The 19,929-nt window shown below is 48.4% G+C and overlaps 1 protein-coding gene across 1 annotated transcript in view; it reads right to left on the minus strand.

Annotated features, from left to right (window-relative positions):
- LHX4 (LIM homeobox 4) overlaps positions 1-12,208 on the minus strand; it is a 42,456-nt gene extending 30,248 nt beyond the window's left edge. Inside the window, exon 1 of the mRNA XM_037504425.1 lies at positions 11,871-12,208. Coding sequence (XP_037360322.1) covers positions 11,871-11,946 — 76 coding nt within the window. The 5' untranslated portion in view covers positions 11,947-12,208. The remainder of the gene's footprint in view (positions 1-11,870) is intronic.
- Between the last annotated feature and the right edge of the window lie 7,721 nt (positions 12,209-19,929).

A 19,929-nucleotide genomic window follows, 5' to 3' on the forward strand; every position in this document is an offset into this window, starting at 1 on the left:
TAAATAATATGGAATAATGATACATGATAAAACTAGATGTCAAGAGCCTGTTATATATATTATTGTACCCATTTTACAGATGAGGAAACTGAGCCTCTGAGAGGTAAGCAGAAAAGGCCCCTCGGTGGGGAGCTAGGATTTGAACCAACAGCATGGGCTTAAGGTGGACTAGCAGGACCTGAGAACTGGAGGGGCCTGACACCCCACCCCACCAGGCTGGGTCTAAGCTGTCATTTCATGTGGGAAGGAGGAAGGCAAAGAGATGGTTCCAAAGCTACCCTGTGTACACTGACAGGGAGTAGATGAGTCACCGACCTCTCTTGCTATCTAACAAGTGGGCAAAGGGAAGCATTTGAGGCACAGATTTGTATCCTCTGGTCAGTGTGTGCCTGTGCGGTGTGGGAAGGACACTTAATCTTAGGGGAGGACAGAAGCAGGAACCATGCCTCTCTGATCTCTACTCAGATGCAAGGTGCTAGCTTGTTGATAGTGTCTGTCAAGTTCAGATTCATCCTTGTCTGTGAACTCAGACCCTACACTTCTGGTTATAGCACTGCAAGTAATTGTTTAAATTAGTATCAAATAGAAACTATCTAGAAAATTTTCAAAGAGCAATAACAAACTTTTCTTATTTTTACCTACAATAAATAAAAAATAATTACTATTATTATTCACAATTTGGAAAGCCTGAACAGGACAGAGATTTTATAGGTCCGTTGCCACAAATTTACAAATGTAAATTTGTAATTTACATTTCCAAGGAACAAGAGGATTTCCAAAGCCCTAGTAATCTCAACTCATTTCATGCAGTTTTTGATATCACAAAATTCCACTTTATTTTATTTTTTTTTGTGTGGGACCCTCGCCGGTGACTGGGGATTGAGTTGGCACTGCAGAGGCTGCGGGCAGCCTCGCAACCCAGCGCTCAACCGCTGCACCACCAGAGGAGACCCACAAAATTCCACTTTAAAACCTAGAATTTAAGCAGACCCTTGGAATCTCTAAAACAGAATTTGTTCAGTAAACACAGTTCCCGACATGCGACATGCAGAGGCATTTCCTTTAAAATGAAATTTTTAATTTTATCTGTATGCAAGGATTCATGATAATGCTTTCTGCTGGAACTCTGCAGGGTAAACTCTGGCACAAAAAGACATGGCACCCCTAGATCAGTCAAAGAATTTGCAGAGGTACTGGGCCACCCACACCGAGGCACTCCCCAGGGCAGGGCCCATTTACCAGAGACTTCCCTCTGGCTCAAGGCACAAACCTAAGCCCTCGGGGAGAGTAGCGGGTGTGTGTGTGTGTGTGTGTGTGTGTGTGTGCACACACACGCGCGTGCAGGAGCAGATACACCTGCTATCCACTCAGTCAGCATACACACTCATAGAGTCACACACACACATATTCACACACACTAACAATATACACAAAGACAGACACACCCACATACACACACTGACATAGAAACACACACCGTCACAAATAAACAAAAATATACCCTGACACTCACTCAGATATACAGTCTCCTGCACATACCACATCCACAGAGACACAGATAGGTGCATACACACATGTACACTCAAACACACACCCCCACCAAATTCTTTATCTGTAGCTTAATATACTTCATCATCAAGGAAGCTTATAAAACCCAGACATAAAACCCCGCCCTCCAAGAACCTGAGGTACCCAAGCTTATTTTTCTGAGTGGCTCGTCAGAAAATAGTTTCCATTTTAAGTCCCTAAATTTCTCCATTGGTGAAGTTTCAGAAAGCTGGGAAGTAGAAAAGATCAAAAGGTCTGATGTGATCTGTGGTAATCAAATTGCCCACTTCCCTCTGGTGATATATAATAAATATTGTGTATTTTTATTCTCCACTCACGTTTCTTCATTTCCAAGAAAATGCTCTCAAGGAATCAGGAACCACCGTGAAACATTTCAGAGATGGTTTGTGTTTGTTTGTTTGATCGATTTTAATTCTTTGAAAAATGAGGTTTTCTATCTCTTTGGTCACAGAAGATCAACAGGGTGAGGAAAATTTTTTCCACCAAAGAGACTAAAACTAGAACTAATACACTTGACAATGACTTCTAAAATATATTCAAGAAGGTGCACCTTTGTGAAGAAATGAATTAAAATTTTCAGATATTTCCATTGGACTCATAATACTGATGGCTACTTAAATATTTTTTAAACTAAGTTATTCTGTGCTCATAGGAATAATGCTCATTTAACTATGCTCTGAGATCAGAATAATATTTTATAAAGTTGGAACTTTGTATACAACCTTGCTTTTTTTGTCTTGGGTAAAGAGAATTCTTCTCTTTATTTTTTCAAACATTGACTTTAGAGCTTAATGGTCAGGTAAGATTTTCTCGCTTCCTTCAGTGGGAGACTGGCTCTGTGGAAGACATTCCCAGGGTTCCTTTTTTTGCAGACTCCCACAACATCCCTGTCTATTTGGCCATCTTCTTGGGACACTTGGGAACACCCCAACCTTCTTATGGCAGCTCTAGCTGCCAAATGGGACGGAGCTCCTGGTCTTTGAGCACCTAAGATTGCCAGCACCCTGACCTTCATCGCGTTCATTAACAAGCTTATTTACTCTTCCCAGAGACCCTGTGAAAAGTGAATTGACATTGAAAAGGGCTTCCCTAGGGGTACAAGGTTGGGGGCCAACCTGGGGCTTGAACTTTTTTTTCTCTAAGACAGATTCTAGGGTTGCCTGAAGACGTAGGCTTCCAAGGGTATTGCAAAAGCTACCTCTACCTGGTGGCTTTCCCCCAAATCTTCTTCCCGGTGACTTCTTAAAAGGAGTAAAGAAGTTGTTTTTTATTTTTTCAATTATGTTTATTGAACGTAAAGTTGGTTCACATCATTGTATTTGTTTTAAGGGAGGTTCAGACCTCTACAAGTGTGTGTTTTCAAGCCATGCCTACCACCTTTGACCTCTGTCAAAAATAATATTTGGAAACACTTGTATGTTTCCAAAAATATTTAACTTTATGTGTTAACTTTGTGTTAATATTTAATTTAATGTGTTAACAAATTGAAAGGAGTAGCGAAATACAGTTTTCAGGATGCGCATACAGACTTGAAATATTATGCAAAAGTTTTTCTTGGAATTCTCCCTTCCTTCCCCACATAGGAGGCAGGGGAACTACAGTCAGTGGCAGACGTTACTCCTCCACTAGTAAGAAAGAAGATGGTTTTTAAAAGGCAGGTTGGGGAAACACTCTGATAGGGATTGATTTAGTCTGGGGGTCCCTAATTCTAAATATCCATGTAAGCCCATAGGGCATACCAAGTATGATAGCATGCCCACCTAAACTCATACCCAAATTTTAGAATATCCAACTCTAAGAATTATAACTGTGGTGTAGTTAAATTAAAATTAAGCTAGTTAAAAGCCCCATTTACTGGATATATATTTCAAAAATAAAACTTTCCTATTCAAAGTCTCCACCATCACCACTGAAAATAAAATCTTGTTTTCTGACTACAACTCCCCTTTTGAATTACTTGAGAATTGTGATCTAAGGAACTCGAGGACTATCAGTGCAGGCAGGCATGTCTCACACAAGTCTGAACCCCAGGATAATATTACGTGATAAATCCTAACAGGATGTGCTTCCCCTCCTGGCAATTTATTTGCTTTTTACCTACTTAAAACAATTCATTTTATTGAATAATTTATAACTTCCTTTTTATATTCCTCCTTATTCTAAATCAATGTATCTGAGGATACCAAAATATAATTTTCCAAAATGTTTTATAAATTTTCACTGACTAGACTTTCACAACCTCATAAGATTTGTCTCATATACAACACAGCTGAAACACAAAATCTCAATATTTAGCCTTTGAAACTTAAGGAAAAAAGGTACATTGAACACCCCGGTGTTTTTGTGTTCAGTGTGACAACATGTGAACACTGACTGTGTTCAGCTGGGCCAGCCACAAAAAATATTGGAAAAGTCTAGTGAAAAAGAAAACTGGCATCACATTTAAGGTAAATTGTATTTTCTATTATATTTATATATTTTAAAAGCACATCAATCTGTACACGTCTTTTCTAATTTCTGGTTTTTTCCTAGTTTGTCTTGACAAATGATTAACAACTACAAAAAGATCAGAAAATCCTTATATTAAAAATGGCCATGACTAATGTAGATTTTTCCCCCAGCACTTCCCCTCCAGAATCTTCCTACCACCCCTCAGATTTTGTTTCATTTGGTCATTTGGGGCCCCTTTGAAAATCTCTTTTGTTCTTGTTCTTTGACAGCTCAAAAATAGTAACCTCTTCAATAGAAAATTAAATTCAAAAGTATCCTACAGATAATTTCGATGTTGCCATCTGAAGGCTGAATTTGGATAGCATTTTAATGGAAGGACTCCCATAGCAAATAAAATACACAGTGTAAATATGTATGTGAAAGGACGGGGTAATCTTCTAGATTATATATGGACACAGAATTAGTATTCTTCAGCAGGACATCCAATAGTCTCTATAATTGCAAATAAAACAGAAAATCACAAACAAATCCAAAACAATCTATGGAAATGCTGTTGCCTCATCTATTTGCACTCCATTTTCACGTTTAATCCTTGCTCAATTTCCACAATTTGTTTTTCTGATGTCTCATTCTGTAACCATATTCCATATGTTTGGCAACCTCTCCCTCATAAGAAGAAACTTTCAATTAATTTGGCTGCAAGTTTTGTCTCTATTAAGCTATTCCCAGAACCAATCCTTAACCCCCTAACATTATAATTAAAGCAAATTACACTTTAAAGGCATTTGGGGTTGACATACCGCAGTAAAACTTTTGTAGCTAGAACCAGACTAAGTACAATATGATAGAGGGAAGTGGGAGGCAGGGAGAGCTGAGAAAAGAAATGCACCAAAATAACAACAAGAGTTAGGACTTGCTTCCCAAGACGATTTTCAGCCCATCACTAATAGTTAGCCCAAAGTACATGCTCCAAGGGAGAATCAATTTCAATTTTGCCAATTAAACCCAACCTGTCCACCTACTTTCTACATCAGTGCCTCAAAATGGTTGATTTGCGCTCCATTTTGGTCAGGTCTCCTATAAAATTGAGGATTGAAAAAGGCAAAACCTCACAGTACATCCATTTTTAGTGGATTTCTTCTCACCACAAACAATAGCCCAGTTCCAGGGCGGCATCTGTCCTGGACACTGAAACTGCCCTTCACTCTCAGGGTTCCCAGCAAGAGGGTGGGGGTGTCTCCCCGCCCTGAGCATGTTGGTTACTCAGTCCTTAATAAAACCCCTGTGCTGAGAATTCAGGCACAAAACCATTTTCCTCCATGCATAAAGGGGCACAAAGGAAGGAGAAAACTAAGAGAGGGGAGGCAGTAGGGAGGGAGAAAGGAAGAAGGGAAAGACAGGGGGAGACGGACATTCAAGCCATGATGGAATTTGCTAAAAGCAGTAGACTTGTTTGCTCAGATCTGTCTTATGGGCATTTCAGGAAGGGGGGAAAAGGCAGAAAATCATTGCAAAAGTAAAATGTCACACACACACACACCCAGCCATCTCCGAATCCAGGAGTTTCTACAAATTGCCACTTCAGTTTGTCTCCAGCAGTGGATTTCCCAAAATGGATAATAATGCTCCTTTCCTCCTTTCATCAGCTAAACTGTTTCCAAGTCTCTATGCATTCCAAAGCTTCTCAGCTCTAATCCTGATAAATTTCCTTGACCGCAAGAAATGACACAAGTTCTTCCATCCAACTCCACAACCCTCCCCCACCCACAGCTCTTCAATTTGGAGGAGACGAGTTTCCCATCTGAGACACACCGAAGGTCCACCATTCTAGATCAAAACCAGAGGCTCAAAGGAGATTTCTCAAAGACAGAAAGAAGGTTAGTTCCTCTTAATTAATTTTCCATCCTTGGACACTACAGGTGCAACCCAACCCCCCCCCCCCTCCACTGCATCCCGGCCAGGGTGCCTCTCTGGACTCTGGCTGCTAATGCTGTGCTAAGTAATCACTAATTGACTGTAGCACAAGTGAAAGAAAGGGCACAAAATCCGAGGCAAATGGGAAGTTAGGACAATGGAAATATTTAGGACTTGAGGCTGTCTACACCTGGTCAGCGGGGTCATCAGGTCACTGCTCAGAATACAAGAGGCCCGTGAGCCCTGTTTTGTCTGCTCAGTGGAAAGAAATTGCTTTACCGGTTTCTCCGCCTCCCTCCAACCCTACCTCACCTCTCAGAGGACTGCATTTGTTAAAAAATCGACCTCAGTATTTGCAGTCAGGTAGGCGGTCTCCAAGACGTCTTGAGGACTCACGTAGCTCTAATCCCCCAGCATTCAAGCCTACATTCTTGCCTTAACCCGCTTTGGTTTTGGCGTGTCCAGGAGGGACCCCCAGCTTAGGTCTTCCTTCCTTCTGCTTCCCGCCGCCCCGGGTTTTATCCTGCCCGGGCTTTGCTAGTAATTTCTCTCCTTCCTAATTAGTTTCAGCTTCAGATTCCTTTAAAAATATATTGGCCCTGCCGTCTAAGAAAAAGTTAGAAAAAAGGAAACAAAAACCACCTATCTTAGATGAAGCAGCCTCTGGGCGCCAGGGGTGAAGCCCCCCCCCCCCCCCCGCACTGTCCCTGGCCGGCTTCCTCTCGGAGGGTGCAACCCGCGCCACTTGGTCTTCTCAGGCGCACAGTGTCATCAACTCACCGGGTCGAGTTATTTTATACCGTCAGCTGCCCAGGCAGAGACTTCGTTTCTCTGGAGTCTGACCCGTTTGGCGCTTTCGTCAAGGTCCGCTAAGCGCGGGGAGCGGGACCTGCAGCCCAGGTTCGAAAGGGGGCGCGAAGCGGGAACCCGCGGGCTGCCCCCCGGCTCTGTGAAAGAGGAGCCGCTCCCCTCACCGGAGAACCGCGTTAAGGTTAAAAAGTCACGGGAAGGCTCGTGCCGCCGGCGTTGGGGGTTAGTTTGGTCACCCCCCAATGCACAGCATGAAAATGCATAACACGAGGGAAAGAAAGGGCACACGGAGGGAGACTTCAGCGGGCTTCCTGCGCCGGGCGGCCGTCGGCTCTCCAGCTTGCCGCGCATCCTCGGGCGGAAAAAGTCTCGCCACCCCTCCAAGGCGGCAGAGAAGGGGCTGGCCAATCTCAGCCCGCTCGGGGCCCCTCGGGTGAATCGGCTGGGAAAAGGAACCATCAGGTGCTGAAGTCAGCCGGCCACAGCGCAGGAAGGCCGCATGCGGTGCGCGGTGGACACAGGAGGTGCCGTCTCCTGCCTACTTCGCAGCCGCGACCTCTGCGGAGACGGTGCGCGCACAACCTTCTCTCCAAAAGGCAGCTCTCTCTGCACCTGCCTCCACGGGCCAGCTCTCAAAAACTCGGGGGCACACAGGGAGCGAGCGCCCGGGATCGGGCACCGCCCCCCGGGAGCAGCAAACGCGAGTTGAAGGAATTCCTTGCTAGCTCCGCAGGCCGCCCGGGCCGGCGTCCTGGCCGGGTCTCAGCGAGGTCACGCAGGTCGCTGCGCGGGTCCTGGGGACTCCCCTCCCGCCCAGCCGGGCCTGACGCTGCTTTTCCTAAAGCCCGGATCGCGACCACGCTAGGAAACCATTGAGTTAGGTCCTGCTTTCTCCTCTCAGCCCCAACTCCCCAGCTTTCCTGGACCCTGGGGACCACTCAGCGCAGACCTTCGCCCCTTAGCCGCTCCACCTGTCGGCTCCTGGTCAGGGTTAAGTCGTTAATTCCGTGCCCTGAGCTCACTGGTGCTGCGCCTTCCTAAGTTCCCCTGAGGTCCTGGCTGCCCTCTCTGATCAGGCGGTGGAACAGAGCCCCATCGCCCCTCGGATGCGATCGTCAGTCGCTGCCCTGACTGCCAAGGTCAACCGTTTCTCCAGATTCCCTCCTGGGAGGTGCGCAGCTCTGGTCACAGGTTCAGCGGGGATCCTTGTGTTTAGGGAGTTCAAATCCCCAAGCCTCGAGATCCCCTTCTACTGTCAAGAAGAATCTGGACTTTAAAAGTTGGTTGGAGATTTGCAGTGCCAGGATTGCTGTCTCTATCAAAATCTGATATAATTCTCTCTCTCTCCCTCCCTCCCTCCTAGAAAAAAAAAGGAAAAAAACAGAATTTTCCTCAACTCAATCAGAAAAGGCAGGAATGGAAAAAAGAGCAAAATGCAGGCCAGAGTTGGAGAGAACTCCAGTCACCTGTGAAAATGAGTCTACTCCACCTGCTAACAAACGGCTTTCAAGAAAGATGATAATGTGTGTGGGGGGGGAGAGTTCTGGATGACACTGGTGCTGGGAAGAAATCCTTCATCCAGATCCTACCAAATCCAAGATCAGATAGAGGTAGATATTTTAGGAGACAAGGAAGAGACCTGAGGTGCCCCAGGTAACCCTCCCCCACTCCTCCCGCCTGGGTAGACAGACTCTCCAGCCAGCGTTCTCAGGGGACCTGGCGTCTTTGTCCTTTCCCTGGGTTCCCAGGGAGACTCCATGGGCAGTGGGTCAAAACTGAGAGCAAGGGGTGAATAAAGCATCATTTATGTCCTTCCTATAAGTCCTCAACTTTTCTGAATGATCTTGGCAGACATGAGGGGCTAGCGGTGCCCAGATGTGTGCAGGGATTGCTGAATTCCGGAAGGACAGAGACTTGGGGACACTCTTCGTGCCAAGGTGGTGCCTGAGAGGATCCTGGTGTTCCTATACTCCCGAGGAGCTGAGGGAATGACCCAGACTTAGGCAGGTTATGCCTAAAACAGTAGAGAAAGAGACCGAGTCCCTAAATAATGGGCCAGTAGCCTGGCGCCACTGACTTGGGATGCTGTCCCTTTCTAAATCTATCCAAGTCAGAGAAAGACACTTCAGCCTTCAAAAGGGGTACTTGGGCTGTGCTGGACATGACCCAAGCATGCAGCCTCCTGCAAACAGAGCACCCCACCACCCAGAGCCAGGAGCTCTGTAACCATTGATGAAAGGCAGGATGGGGTGCTGCCAAGCCGACTGTTGGAGATTTAAGGGGTGGCTATGGTCTCTACCCCAAGTTGCACTTGAGATAGCGCCCAGTCTCCTTCACCAGATCCTTCCTAAACTGCTCTCACAACTTGTCCTGAGAAGTCTGAAATGCTCATAGGACAGATCTGGTTGCCCTGAGGCTGTCGGAGAGTGAAGGCTGATACCAGACCCACAGCTTCTCCGCCACTGTGCCGCAGGAGGAGGGCAGGCAGCCGCACTAAGGAACTGTCTGCCCAGGAGCCGGCAGTGGCAGGGGGAAGGGGATTCAGTGTAAGGAAGAGGACAGCAAAGAAAGAGAAATGATTACATTACTTGGTAAGTTTTCTCTGAAGGGAATGCCCTTCACTCACCCCCAAATAAAAGAATATTCTGACCACTGAAAGCAAACTGGATTAAAACTGTCTAAAATGCCCCTAGAAGCCAAGGCACCAGCAGCACTGAGGTTAGGGGAGCCCTAGACGTGTGCTTATAAGAGATTCAGTTGTGATGCCTCAGAGTGAAGATACAGAACCTGCCTGTGTATTGGGGGTGGGAGGAAAAAAGCAACCCAATCTTCCACTTGGCAGTTCAGAAGGACCCCTTGGGATGGCCTTTTCGTAGTTCCCTGGGATTACCCGCCTTCCTCCCTAAGACCCAAAGGCTGTTTCCCACCCCTATCCTGAGTTTCTAGCTCCATGTCCACAAAAGAGCAGATGTGTAACCTAGTTCCTAGTACCAACAACTGAATACCTAATGGCCAGATCTGCTGGAACGGAAATAGGGTACAACCCACACACATCTAAAAAGAAAAAAAGAAAGTGGTATTCCAAAGTATTCAGGGATAGGGTCTTTCCATTTTGACCAGTGCCTCCTCCAACCAATGCCACAGAACAGGTCAAGACAAAAGGAAGGTATTGCCTTGCCGGGCTGCCTTGGAATGAGAGTTTTTTCCCTACCCCATTAAGTTTTCCACAGTTAGAACCCAGACTCAGAGCCCTGGTTGACTGTAGGTGTGAAAATGAGTTCCAGGCTTTTAGGAAATGGAGTTCATGATGATGAAATCAAAGTTGTCTCTAAGAGAAATGAAAAGTGAGGCAATCTGAGAGTGTGTTGGGCATCCCAAGAAAAACCATCAGAATAGAGCCGGCTCACTGTCCGTGTTTCCAGGCCACCTTCTGACCACAGCTATTAAAGCACAGACATACCTAGACAACAAGGACTGGAGTCACACACGCAAGCAGCTAGATCACTCACAGAGTTAGATCAGCTTAAGGACTTGGGGTACCTCTGCCAGGGCTTGTGTTCTTTGCCTACAGGGGCTGAAAACCCACTCCCTTGCTGCCTGTGGTGGGATGACGACAGTAAAGGGGGGCAGTGAGCCCCCAACACCTTTTACAAACACATCTAGCCGGTAATAAACTCTCCAAGGTCCGGCACAGAAATGAAACTGTCGACAGTTGACAGAAAAAGACACAAAGGATAACTGTGGGTTATTGTCAAGGAACAACGTAAATAGCTTGGGCGGGGGTGGGGGGGGGTCTGTCTTCTTCTAGTGCCTTCTCAGAAACCCTCAGGGAAGCCCGGGATACAGGCTCACCAGCCTGCCGTTTGAGGTGTAGCCGAGGCAGAAATCTTGCCAGGAAGAGCCCGGGCGCAGGAGGGCGCGCTGGTGCTCCCGAGAACGTAGGTAGGCACCATCAGTGGATGAACCGGTCTTTAAAATAAACCTAAAGGCTGTAACGACCTCTGGCTTAAAAAGGAGCGGGCAGAAGCACAGCCCCTTGGCAAGCGGAATGAGGGATTTCTCCAGGCTGACAGAGGCGGTCCGCGGAGCGCGCGAACCTGCAAGCAGACTCGCACAGCGTCCGCCCCTCGGCGACGCCAGGTACCTACATCGGCCTCCGCACAGATTCTCCCTCGCAGACTCTCGGCACCGGAATGAAAAACGAAGACAGAGTCCCTCTGGGAAAATCCCTGCGCACGCACACTCATACACACACACACATACAGGGAGGGAGAGAGAGAGACAGACAGACAGACAGACAGGCAGGCAGACTGACTTGGGGATAAACATGGAGCTCCTGCCCCTTGCTAATTTGGGGCGTGGGAAGAAAGCCCGTGGGCGAGCAGCCCACCAGTCACTCCCCTTCCGAGTCGGACCCATTCTGAGAGGCTGCCTTCGCGTGCGCAAAAGCTGTCCCAGAGTTCACAACTTGGTCCCGTCGCTTCTCCCTCCCCGGCATTCCTCGGCTGGCTGGAACATGGCGAGTGGACTCCCTCCCTAGGAGCAGGCAGTCCCCGGCAGCTCGGGCGGCGGGCGCTGTGGGCAGCCTCCACTGCGGACGCCCCGGGCGCGCACGCACTGCGCGGGGATGGAGCGGTGGCCTGGACTTCCCCGCCGCCAACCCTAGAGGCGGGGGACGCGCTCTCCAACTTCCCGCCAGCTGGGGTGAAGTTGCACTAGCGGTACTAGGCGCTTTGACCGCAGCGCAAGGTGATTTGAGTGGAGACCACCCCGCCGACAGGCCTGGCCTTCAGCTCGTGCCCCAAATGGCCCCAAATAACACTCTCTCCAATGCTCCCAGAAAATCCATGGGCTGGGGATGCGGAGTTTGGTACCCTAGGTTCGCCAGGAGCCTGATCCGGGAGGCTTTCACTTTTGGCTCCAAAAGCCAAGATCCAGGCCCTTCCACGCACTCTGGCGGGTGCCCCTGCCCTGTGACCGCCTCTGCTCCGGGGCTGTCGGTCCCTCGCTCCGCCCGCCGCCCCTCCGGTCCAGGCAACGCACAGCGTCCGGCCCGCCCCGCACCGGCCGCGGCTGCTAGCTGTCGTGATATCAAATTCAATCAGAGAGAAAGGGGGGTGTCTTACGTTGCATCGGCACGCCAAGCATCTCCTGGAGCCCCTTGACAGCCCCCTCCGCGGGGACGGCTGCGCTCTGCATCATCTCGGAGCGAGAGCCAGCGAGTCGCAGTGCACGGAGGTCTCTCGCTCTCTCGCTCAAGCTGGATTCAGAAATTTGAAAATAATAATGAAAACCCCAACCAGGCCGCCAGAGTCACGGTGGCCGCTGGAGTCACGGTGGCAACTGGACCCTCCGCCCCTCGGGAGGATTCCACAGGCTGGCTGTCCCCTCCCCCGCCAGCCCTCGGTCTGTTTCGAATCCCTTTGATCTCGCTCTCCCGGGCTGGTGCACATCCCGGGTTGAGGAGACGCTGTTGCTGCAGCTCTGGCTTTTTTCCTCTCCTCCCTCCCCCGCCCGCTCCCTCTCCCTCCCCCTCCACCCTTCGCGTGCCGGCCGCCCGGAGGCCGCGGTCACCCAGGCATTTTGATTCATTCACACTGCAGGAGCGGCCGTGACGTCGCTTTCCGCAGGGAGGCCCGCCCTTCAGCCGATCCCCCCCGCGGCCGCGGACGCACGACCCCGGCCGGAGTGGGGGGTCCCCGCACCCCAAGAGAGGCCGAGCGGGCAGGAGGGCGGGGCCGCAGGGAGCGGGGCGTGGCCTCGCGGCTGCACAGCCCCCCCCCCAGCCCCCCACCCCGAGGTGCTGGCGCGCGTCCTGGGTATAAATACTGCGGCTGAGCCGGCCGCGGCAGCAGGTGGTCCGGGACAGCGGCGCGTGGGTCTCTCAGGTTTCCGTGGGTCTTTTTGGGGCTCCCGCCAGGGTTGGCGGCGCATGTTCTCGCCTCCCCTCCTTTCTATCCGAGGCAAGGGGAAGGGGGAGGCAGACCCCTCGGAGGCCAGGGCCTCAGGCGGCGTCCCCCCGTGCGCTCGCGGTCCTGGGCTTCTCTCCACCGGAATGAGCTCGCTCGGTCACCAGATGACTCCATCCTCTCGTCCTCCTCCTCCTCCTTTTTTCTAGCCAATTCCTTTCCCGCCGGCGCTTCCCAGCCCTTGCTCTCTCCCCCGCGTCTGGCTGAGGCCGGGCCAGGGACAGTCCGTACTCGGCCCGGAACACGCGAGTCACGCAGCGGCGGCGGCGGGCTGGACGCGGCGGCCGGGGGCTGCGAGCGGAGGTGGCGCGGCTGGGGACCCCAGTGCGCGCCCCCGCACGCCGCGGCCTGCAGCCCTGAGTCTGCTCCCCCTCTCGGCCTCGTCGGGGCTCAGCGCCTCTGGGCGGCGGGGCCTCCCGGGCCGCGTGGCCCGCGTGCGCCCCGCTGGAGCTGGCCCTGAGTCCCCGGGGACCGCTCCGCCGGCTGCGCTGCCACCGCGGGCGCTTTGAACCACTCTCGACCTTGCGCGCCCAGGACGGCGGCGCGCGCGCGCGGACCCGCCCGGACTCCGCGAAGGGACTGTGTGGCTTCGTGGCATTTACAGCACACGCACACACAAACACTGAAATTCTCAACGCCAATTCCTGGAGGAAATCAAAAGGTAGACCCAACGCAGGACCGAGGTCTCCGCGGAGGCGCTCTAATCCGTCAGGTTCACAGTTGGCACCGCCAGCCTGCAGGCGCGGGCCGCCCGGCCCCTCGGCCACCGCACCCGCGCGGCTCTCGGACCCCAGCCTCGCCACACCCCCACCCTGAATTTCGCTCCAGAGATGTAAACAGATAGGAACTTCCAGCCTAGTGCGGGCCGGTTCCTTGGGAAGGGGGCTGTATGCCCGTCCCAGCTTTCCAGAGAGTCCCCTGTTCTTTCTCCTGGCGTCGTCCCCAAACGGGGGGCACTAGCGTCTTTGTGTTGGGGGGAGGGATAGTGTGGCCGTCCACACTTAGAATTTGTCGTCAGTGAGGGCACAATTTTACTTGTATGTGTCCTGGCACTGGGTTGGCATCTTCCCCTGCCGTCCTGTTTGCCTGCGAGGTGACTCCAGTGCGCAAAAAAAGCAAAGAACTCGGTGACATCGTCAGGGTTTACCAAATGTTTTTCACAGAAATAAAATTGCTTACTAACAATAAAAGACATAAAACAGCATAGTACATACCTTACTTCTTTTTCTTTTCTTTTTTTCTTTTTTTTTTTTTTTTTGTCTGTTAAATGACAGTTTGGGGAGGAAATGTAGAATTCAGTGCTGATGGAGATGCTTTGAAACTGGTACTCACACAAATATCGCTGGTTTGTGTATAAGCTCTTAAATCCGCTTGAAAGCAAGTTGGCAATATGTATCAAACCCATAAATTTTTCATACCCTTTAACTCATGTGAGTCCACTTTTCTTTTCCACGGAAATCATCTAAAATTCAAAAACAACTTACATGCATGGAGATGCTTATGTTTTGGAGAGGGAAAAAACCTAAATATCCAGCAAAAAAAAAGTGGTTTAGTGAAGTATATTAAATTTGCTTGATTATATGTTACACAATTATTGAAACTTGTTATGAAGCCAGGCAACACAGGAATGCTTGTGAAATACTAATTTTTTTCAAAAACAGGATGCAATCTTATATGATTATAAATATGTGAAAGTGTTATTCAAAGATAAAAGTGGTGATAATACCCATTGTGACTAGGGCATAGGGGAATTAGGAAACAATTTCCTGTAGGGGATATAACAAGGGATAATGTCTTCTGAGAGCATTTTGGCAATGTTTTGTAGCCTTAAGTGTGATGGATTTGACCCAATTCATATAGTAATTTATCCACAGAAAATAATCAACAGTATTTATGAAGATGCAGCTGCAAGGATGTGTATAGTATTTTTAAAAGAGAATAACCTACATATCCAACAATAGGGGATTATTAAATAAATTAGAATAAGTAGAATTAATGTTATATAATCATTAGAAAATACAGCAGAAGGATCTTTAATATAGGAAATTGAGATTCATTAGGAAATGGGGGAAGGAATATGAAGCAATAGGAACTGTTTTTTTTTTTAAGAAAAAAAAAAGCATTTTCTTTTTTAAAAATGTTAAGATATCTAAGTACCTTATAGGGATATTTTTGTTTTGTTCTTTTAGCCTTTTTTCACTTTCTTCAATGAGCATATTTATATAATGCAGAAAAATAATAAAAATTACAATCCTTTCAAACACGTTGGAAAAAACTGGAAGGAACTCTCAAAATGCTATTCAAACATATATTGGAGGAAAAGACTATGACAGAGATAGGCTATGAATTTGTTTCTATAACACATAAATGTGTTATATTTTGTAATAATATTCATAAAAGATAAAATATTTATCTGCAGCAAGTGTAGAACATATGTGATAATTACTTTTATAATTTAAAATTATACTTAAACATGACTTCTGCAGCTCCTGCTCCTCTGCTATGAAACTGCCTGGGACTTGCCCTGGTCCCTTCGCATACCACCAGCTTGTCACTGGGTGAGAAGCAGTTTTACTATAAGAGGGACACTCCTCTGCTGGGGGGGCGGGGGCGGGGGGAGGCTGATTCAGGAGCTGCCACTTCTACCTCTATCCCTGGCAGAAGAACCCTGGGATGTCCATATAGCATTCAGTCCTTGAACGTTGGGTAGCATTTCCCCAGCATCCCTAGGCATTCACACATCCACACAACGCAATTCAGCCAATAAATGCCCTTTCCACATTCCAGGACTTTCCTAGTGTCCAGGTGTGAATTGGGTCAGAGTCCCAAGTCCTTCCACTATCATCTACATCTGCCAAGGCATTTATTTCACTTCCCTCCTGTGGCCTCAGCTTTCCCATCAGTAAATGATAAAAGCCCTAACAAAAAGCTTTCCTTAACCAGACATTTCAGAGCCTGCTGCTGCTGATAGTAAAAATAATAATGATAATGATAATATTATGGTATCCAATGGTAATAAAAACAATCCAGTGGTAATAAAAACAACCAACATTTATGAAGGTTTAAAAACTGTGCCAGGCACCAAGACAAATGCTTCCATCTGCATTATTTCATCTATTCCTTATAACCATTCAATAGTGGCATAATTATACCTACCTGGTAGATGAAAAAACTGAGTTCAACATGTGCTAAGTTAGTCTCTAACCCCAGAGAATGGGATGATGGCTGAATTTGACAGAAAGACCCTCAGGTGGATCTGTTTGGACTTAAAACTCTGAGCTGACCCAGGAGGACTTTTCTCTTGGGCTGGCAGGTGACCTCCCAGAGGCAGTGGTCCTCAGAGACCCCTCAGACCTGTGCCATTCAGTCACAACTCAGTGGGCACCAGAGGATAGGCCAGTAGTGGTGTGATATTCCCCAGGTCTTAGTTCTGCCCAGACATTTGCTGGATAGCCAGTAACACTACCCAGTACTTTCTGAACATTTGCACATTACATTTCCGGGAACCAAACCCAACCTGTCAGTGGATCAGATTCTGAGGGAAACCCAATTTAGGGAAATGCTTCTCGCGTGCTTGCATTTGTCTACCACTTTGCATTTTACAAAATTCCTCCACATATATTATCTCGTTTGCTCTTCACAATCATGCATGGGCTTGGGTCTGATTATCAGGACTTAGAGAGGTTAAGTGGTTTGCTTAAGGTCAGATTGCTGGTAAGTTGCAGAGCCAACTGGAAATTCAACCAAGCTGATGACTCCCAATCTGGTGCTCTTTCCACTGCACACAACAAGCGTGTGTGTCTTCTAACCCTTACATTTTAGTAGCTTCCCAGAGTGGGTGAGTTCAACCTCAGACGCCAGGAATCCTGAACTCCAGTCTCTTTTTCCACAGAGGAACAAACTCCTGGCCCCTGCTCCCTGTCACCCCGTCTCCAATAATCTCCTCCTTGTCTTCATTCCTCTCAAACCCTCTTTCATCATTTGCATTTTGAAACTGTTTCCTTAATTATTCTCCTGCTAGTGGAAACCTGCTCCTCCCGTCTCTGTGGCATCCTTTGATTTATCTCTGTCTAGATAACAGCTCCCAGATTCTCCTTGGGGAATTCAATTTTCATTCATTTTTCTGCTGGGCTAGATTGATATAGACCCTCTGCCCCGGTCCATATTACTCATCCCAGCAGAGAGAATTGGGGAGACAAACCCTTAGCCTGGCCCCTGGGGAGCCACTGTCTTGTTCAGGGAGCCACAAGGAGTTCTCCAATAAAAGGACAGAGGCCTTTGCTCTTCTCCATCTGTCCACCCAGTCCTTCCAGTCATTTGTCACAGGCCCCTTTTGTGAGCCCACCACTTTGTCATTTGTCTCCTTCTCTTCCCAGAACCTTCTAGGGACCTCCCCCCCAAACAATGCTGATCAGAAGGCAGTTGTTGCTCATCTTAATCCTGCCCCCTGTCCTTGACAGAGGAGCTTAAGGGACATGGCAAAGAGATGGTCCTGTATTTAGGAATCTTACTCTCCAGGGTCTAATTTTGATTCAGTAAGTGACTGAGAAATAGAACAAGAAAAGGGGTCTGGGTTCCTGAGAGGAAGGAAAGTGACAAGAGATAACACTGCTATAAGTGTGTTTGGTATGTATCAACTCGTTCAATTCTACAAATCTGTTGAGGCTGATACTATTATCAGTCCCATTTTACGGTGAGGAAACTAAGGAACAGAGAGGTCAAATGAAGTGCCTGAATTTACACAAGTAGGAAGCACTGGAATCCAGCTGTGTCTTTGCCAGAGCTTCTACTCTTATTTGCAGTTTCCCTGGCAAAGCTAGGAGGCAGGTCCTTGGACAGTAGGTTACCCTGCAAGGCAGAGTCCTTGGAGCCCCATCTATGCAGCCATCAAACCCCCAGCTCTTTAGGTATGAAGAGCTGGGGAATGAATCGGGACATTTGGTTTTGCTCCGTTTGAGGGATTACTCTCTTTTTTATCCATCAAAAAGCTGGAGCGTCTTGATCATTCCTTAATTCATGTGTTTATTGAGCACATATTGTATGCCAGCTCACGCTAGGCCCTGGAAGCAATGACTCAAGTGACAACTGCAGATAGTCCATAGCTTATTTTATTCCAGGGCTCCCCACATTCCTGTGAAAACATAACAGTAAGTACCCCAGGTGCATCTGCCATGCCTATGCTGGGAGGGAGTTGGAGAACTGGCTTAGCAAACATTTGAGCTCTGGACCCAGAGTACCTACATTCAAATTCCAGCGTATATAGGTTCCTATTTGGGTTGACTTTGCCAAATGGTTTGGGTTGACTTTGCCTTCTCATTGGCTAGATGGGGCAATGATAGCACTCTCCTCTAGATGGTTGCCCGAAGCCCCGAAGGGGTTTTTCTCTGGAAGTTTTTTCCTGACATTATCGTATTCTATGTTTTCCTTATCTTGTTTTGTACTTGTGGGAGAAGCCAGGGGACAGGAAAGTCTTTAGGATGTTTTCAAGCAAAAACTACAAATTGGGGGCTCTTCTTTCCTGAACATATTATTTGATATGCCTGAGTTTGCACAGGTGTTAAGTGACCCACAATGGAGGGAGCATTCTTAATTAAGACTTTCCCCCATTTGAGGTGAAGGAGATTGTTCTTTTTTTTTTTTTTTAAGATTTATTTATTTATTTATTTATTTATTTATTTATTTATTTATTTATTTATACAAGCACTGGGTACAGTCAGAAGCACGGGAGGGTGAGAGAATTCACCAGAGCCAGAGCGGAGAGCAGAGCAGGCAGAAGGACCGAAGTACACTGCTGAGGGGAGCAGCGGGCGGCAGGAGAGGTCTGCGCACCATGTGGGACCCTCGCCCGGTGGCCAGGGATGGAACCAGCGCTGCAGAGGCTGCTGGCAGCTTCGCAACCCAGCACTCAACAACCTCTGCGCCACCGGGGAGGCCCAAAGGAGATTGTTCTTAACACCAGAGTCTCTCATAAGCTGAGGTCAAGGCACCTAAATTATTCCTCAGGTAATATTTTAGCTGTCTTGTGAATAGCTCCCACTTCATTACCGAAACAGACACCCAGGTGGATGATGGCTGGGAGAGGAGATTCTGGTGCACTGAGTCAGATCGCCAGGGCTCAGACCCGGGTCTGTCCTTCCTGACTTTGAGGCCAAGTTATTCAATACTGCCAACTTCACTTCCCTCAACTGTAAACTAAAGATAACCCTCCCCCCCCCGACATGGTGGGGTACTTGTGTGGGAATAGAGACAACACATATAAACCCCAGAACCCAGTGTTCCATAAACAGGAGGCACTGGAATGTCATTGAGGTGGCTGTCAAGCAGGTCACCAGCAGTAGTTATGGGAGGGGCCTGCTCCTTCTGCCTTCCTCACCTAACAGCCCCTTCACGTTCACTGAGAGACTCGATGCTATTTTCTCTTCAGAGGCTATTCTGCTCACACAACATGCAATTATGCTTTTTGTATTTGTTTATCTCTAAAGTTGACTAAATCTCCAAGATTATTTGAAGAAAGAGCTAAGATGCCAGACGCCGCACGGCCAACACTCTCTTCAATCTCTAGGAATCAGAGGCACCCTGAATCCAAGAATGACCTCAGTAACCAACATTTTCATTGTGCTTTACAGTTTGGGCTTCTGCACAGCTTTTCTCACCCAAGCCTCACAGGGTAGGTGAAGCACCTCATCTCAAGATCATTTTACAGACAAGCAAAATGAGGCACAGAAAGGTCACCCTGTCTGACTACATTCCCGGGGCTGGTCCCAGAGCCTCTGATGGGCCAGAGCCCCTCAGAGGAGGTGGAGGGTGGCAAGTCCAGCCTGGCTTCATTTAGAAATAGCTGCAGGTGTCAAGGCTAATCTATAAAATAACCCGTCATCGTCTTGGCGAAGGATTTTTACCAGAGGAGCTTAACTCAGCAGTTTCCTCTTGGGAACTGACTTACAACCAAAAAAATGTGGATGTGTTGGATGTGAGCAGAGGCGACAGGAGAAAGTTGAGTGCTGCCCTGTGAAGCTCCTGCCTCACATGGGCAGGAGGCCCATGTGAGGAGAGGCGCTGAGGCAGGGTCATATCCCAGACCTTGGAGCCAGATGGACTCAGTGTGGATGCCTGTAGGGGGTGACCACGCGAGCCTCTGCTTACTGACCACTGTGGTGGACACAGTAATAGTACCTGCCTGATAATGTTGTCACAGGAGGGCCACAAACATTAGCTC

The sequence above is a fragment of the Talpa occidentalis genome, unplaced genomic scaffold, assembly GCF_014898055.3.
Source record: "Talpa occidentalis isolate TD23 unplaced genomic scaffold, MPIMG_talOcc4v2.1 talOcc4.12, whole genome shotgun sequence".
In the NCBI taxonomy this organism is placed as follows: domain Eukaryota; kingdom Metazoa; phylum Chordata; class Mammalia; order Eulipotyphla; family Talpidae; genus Talpa; species Talpa occidentalis.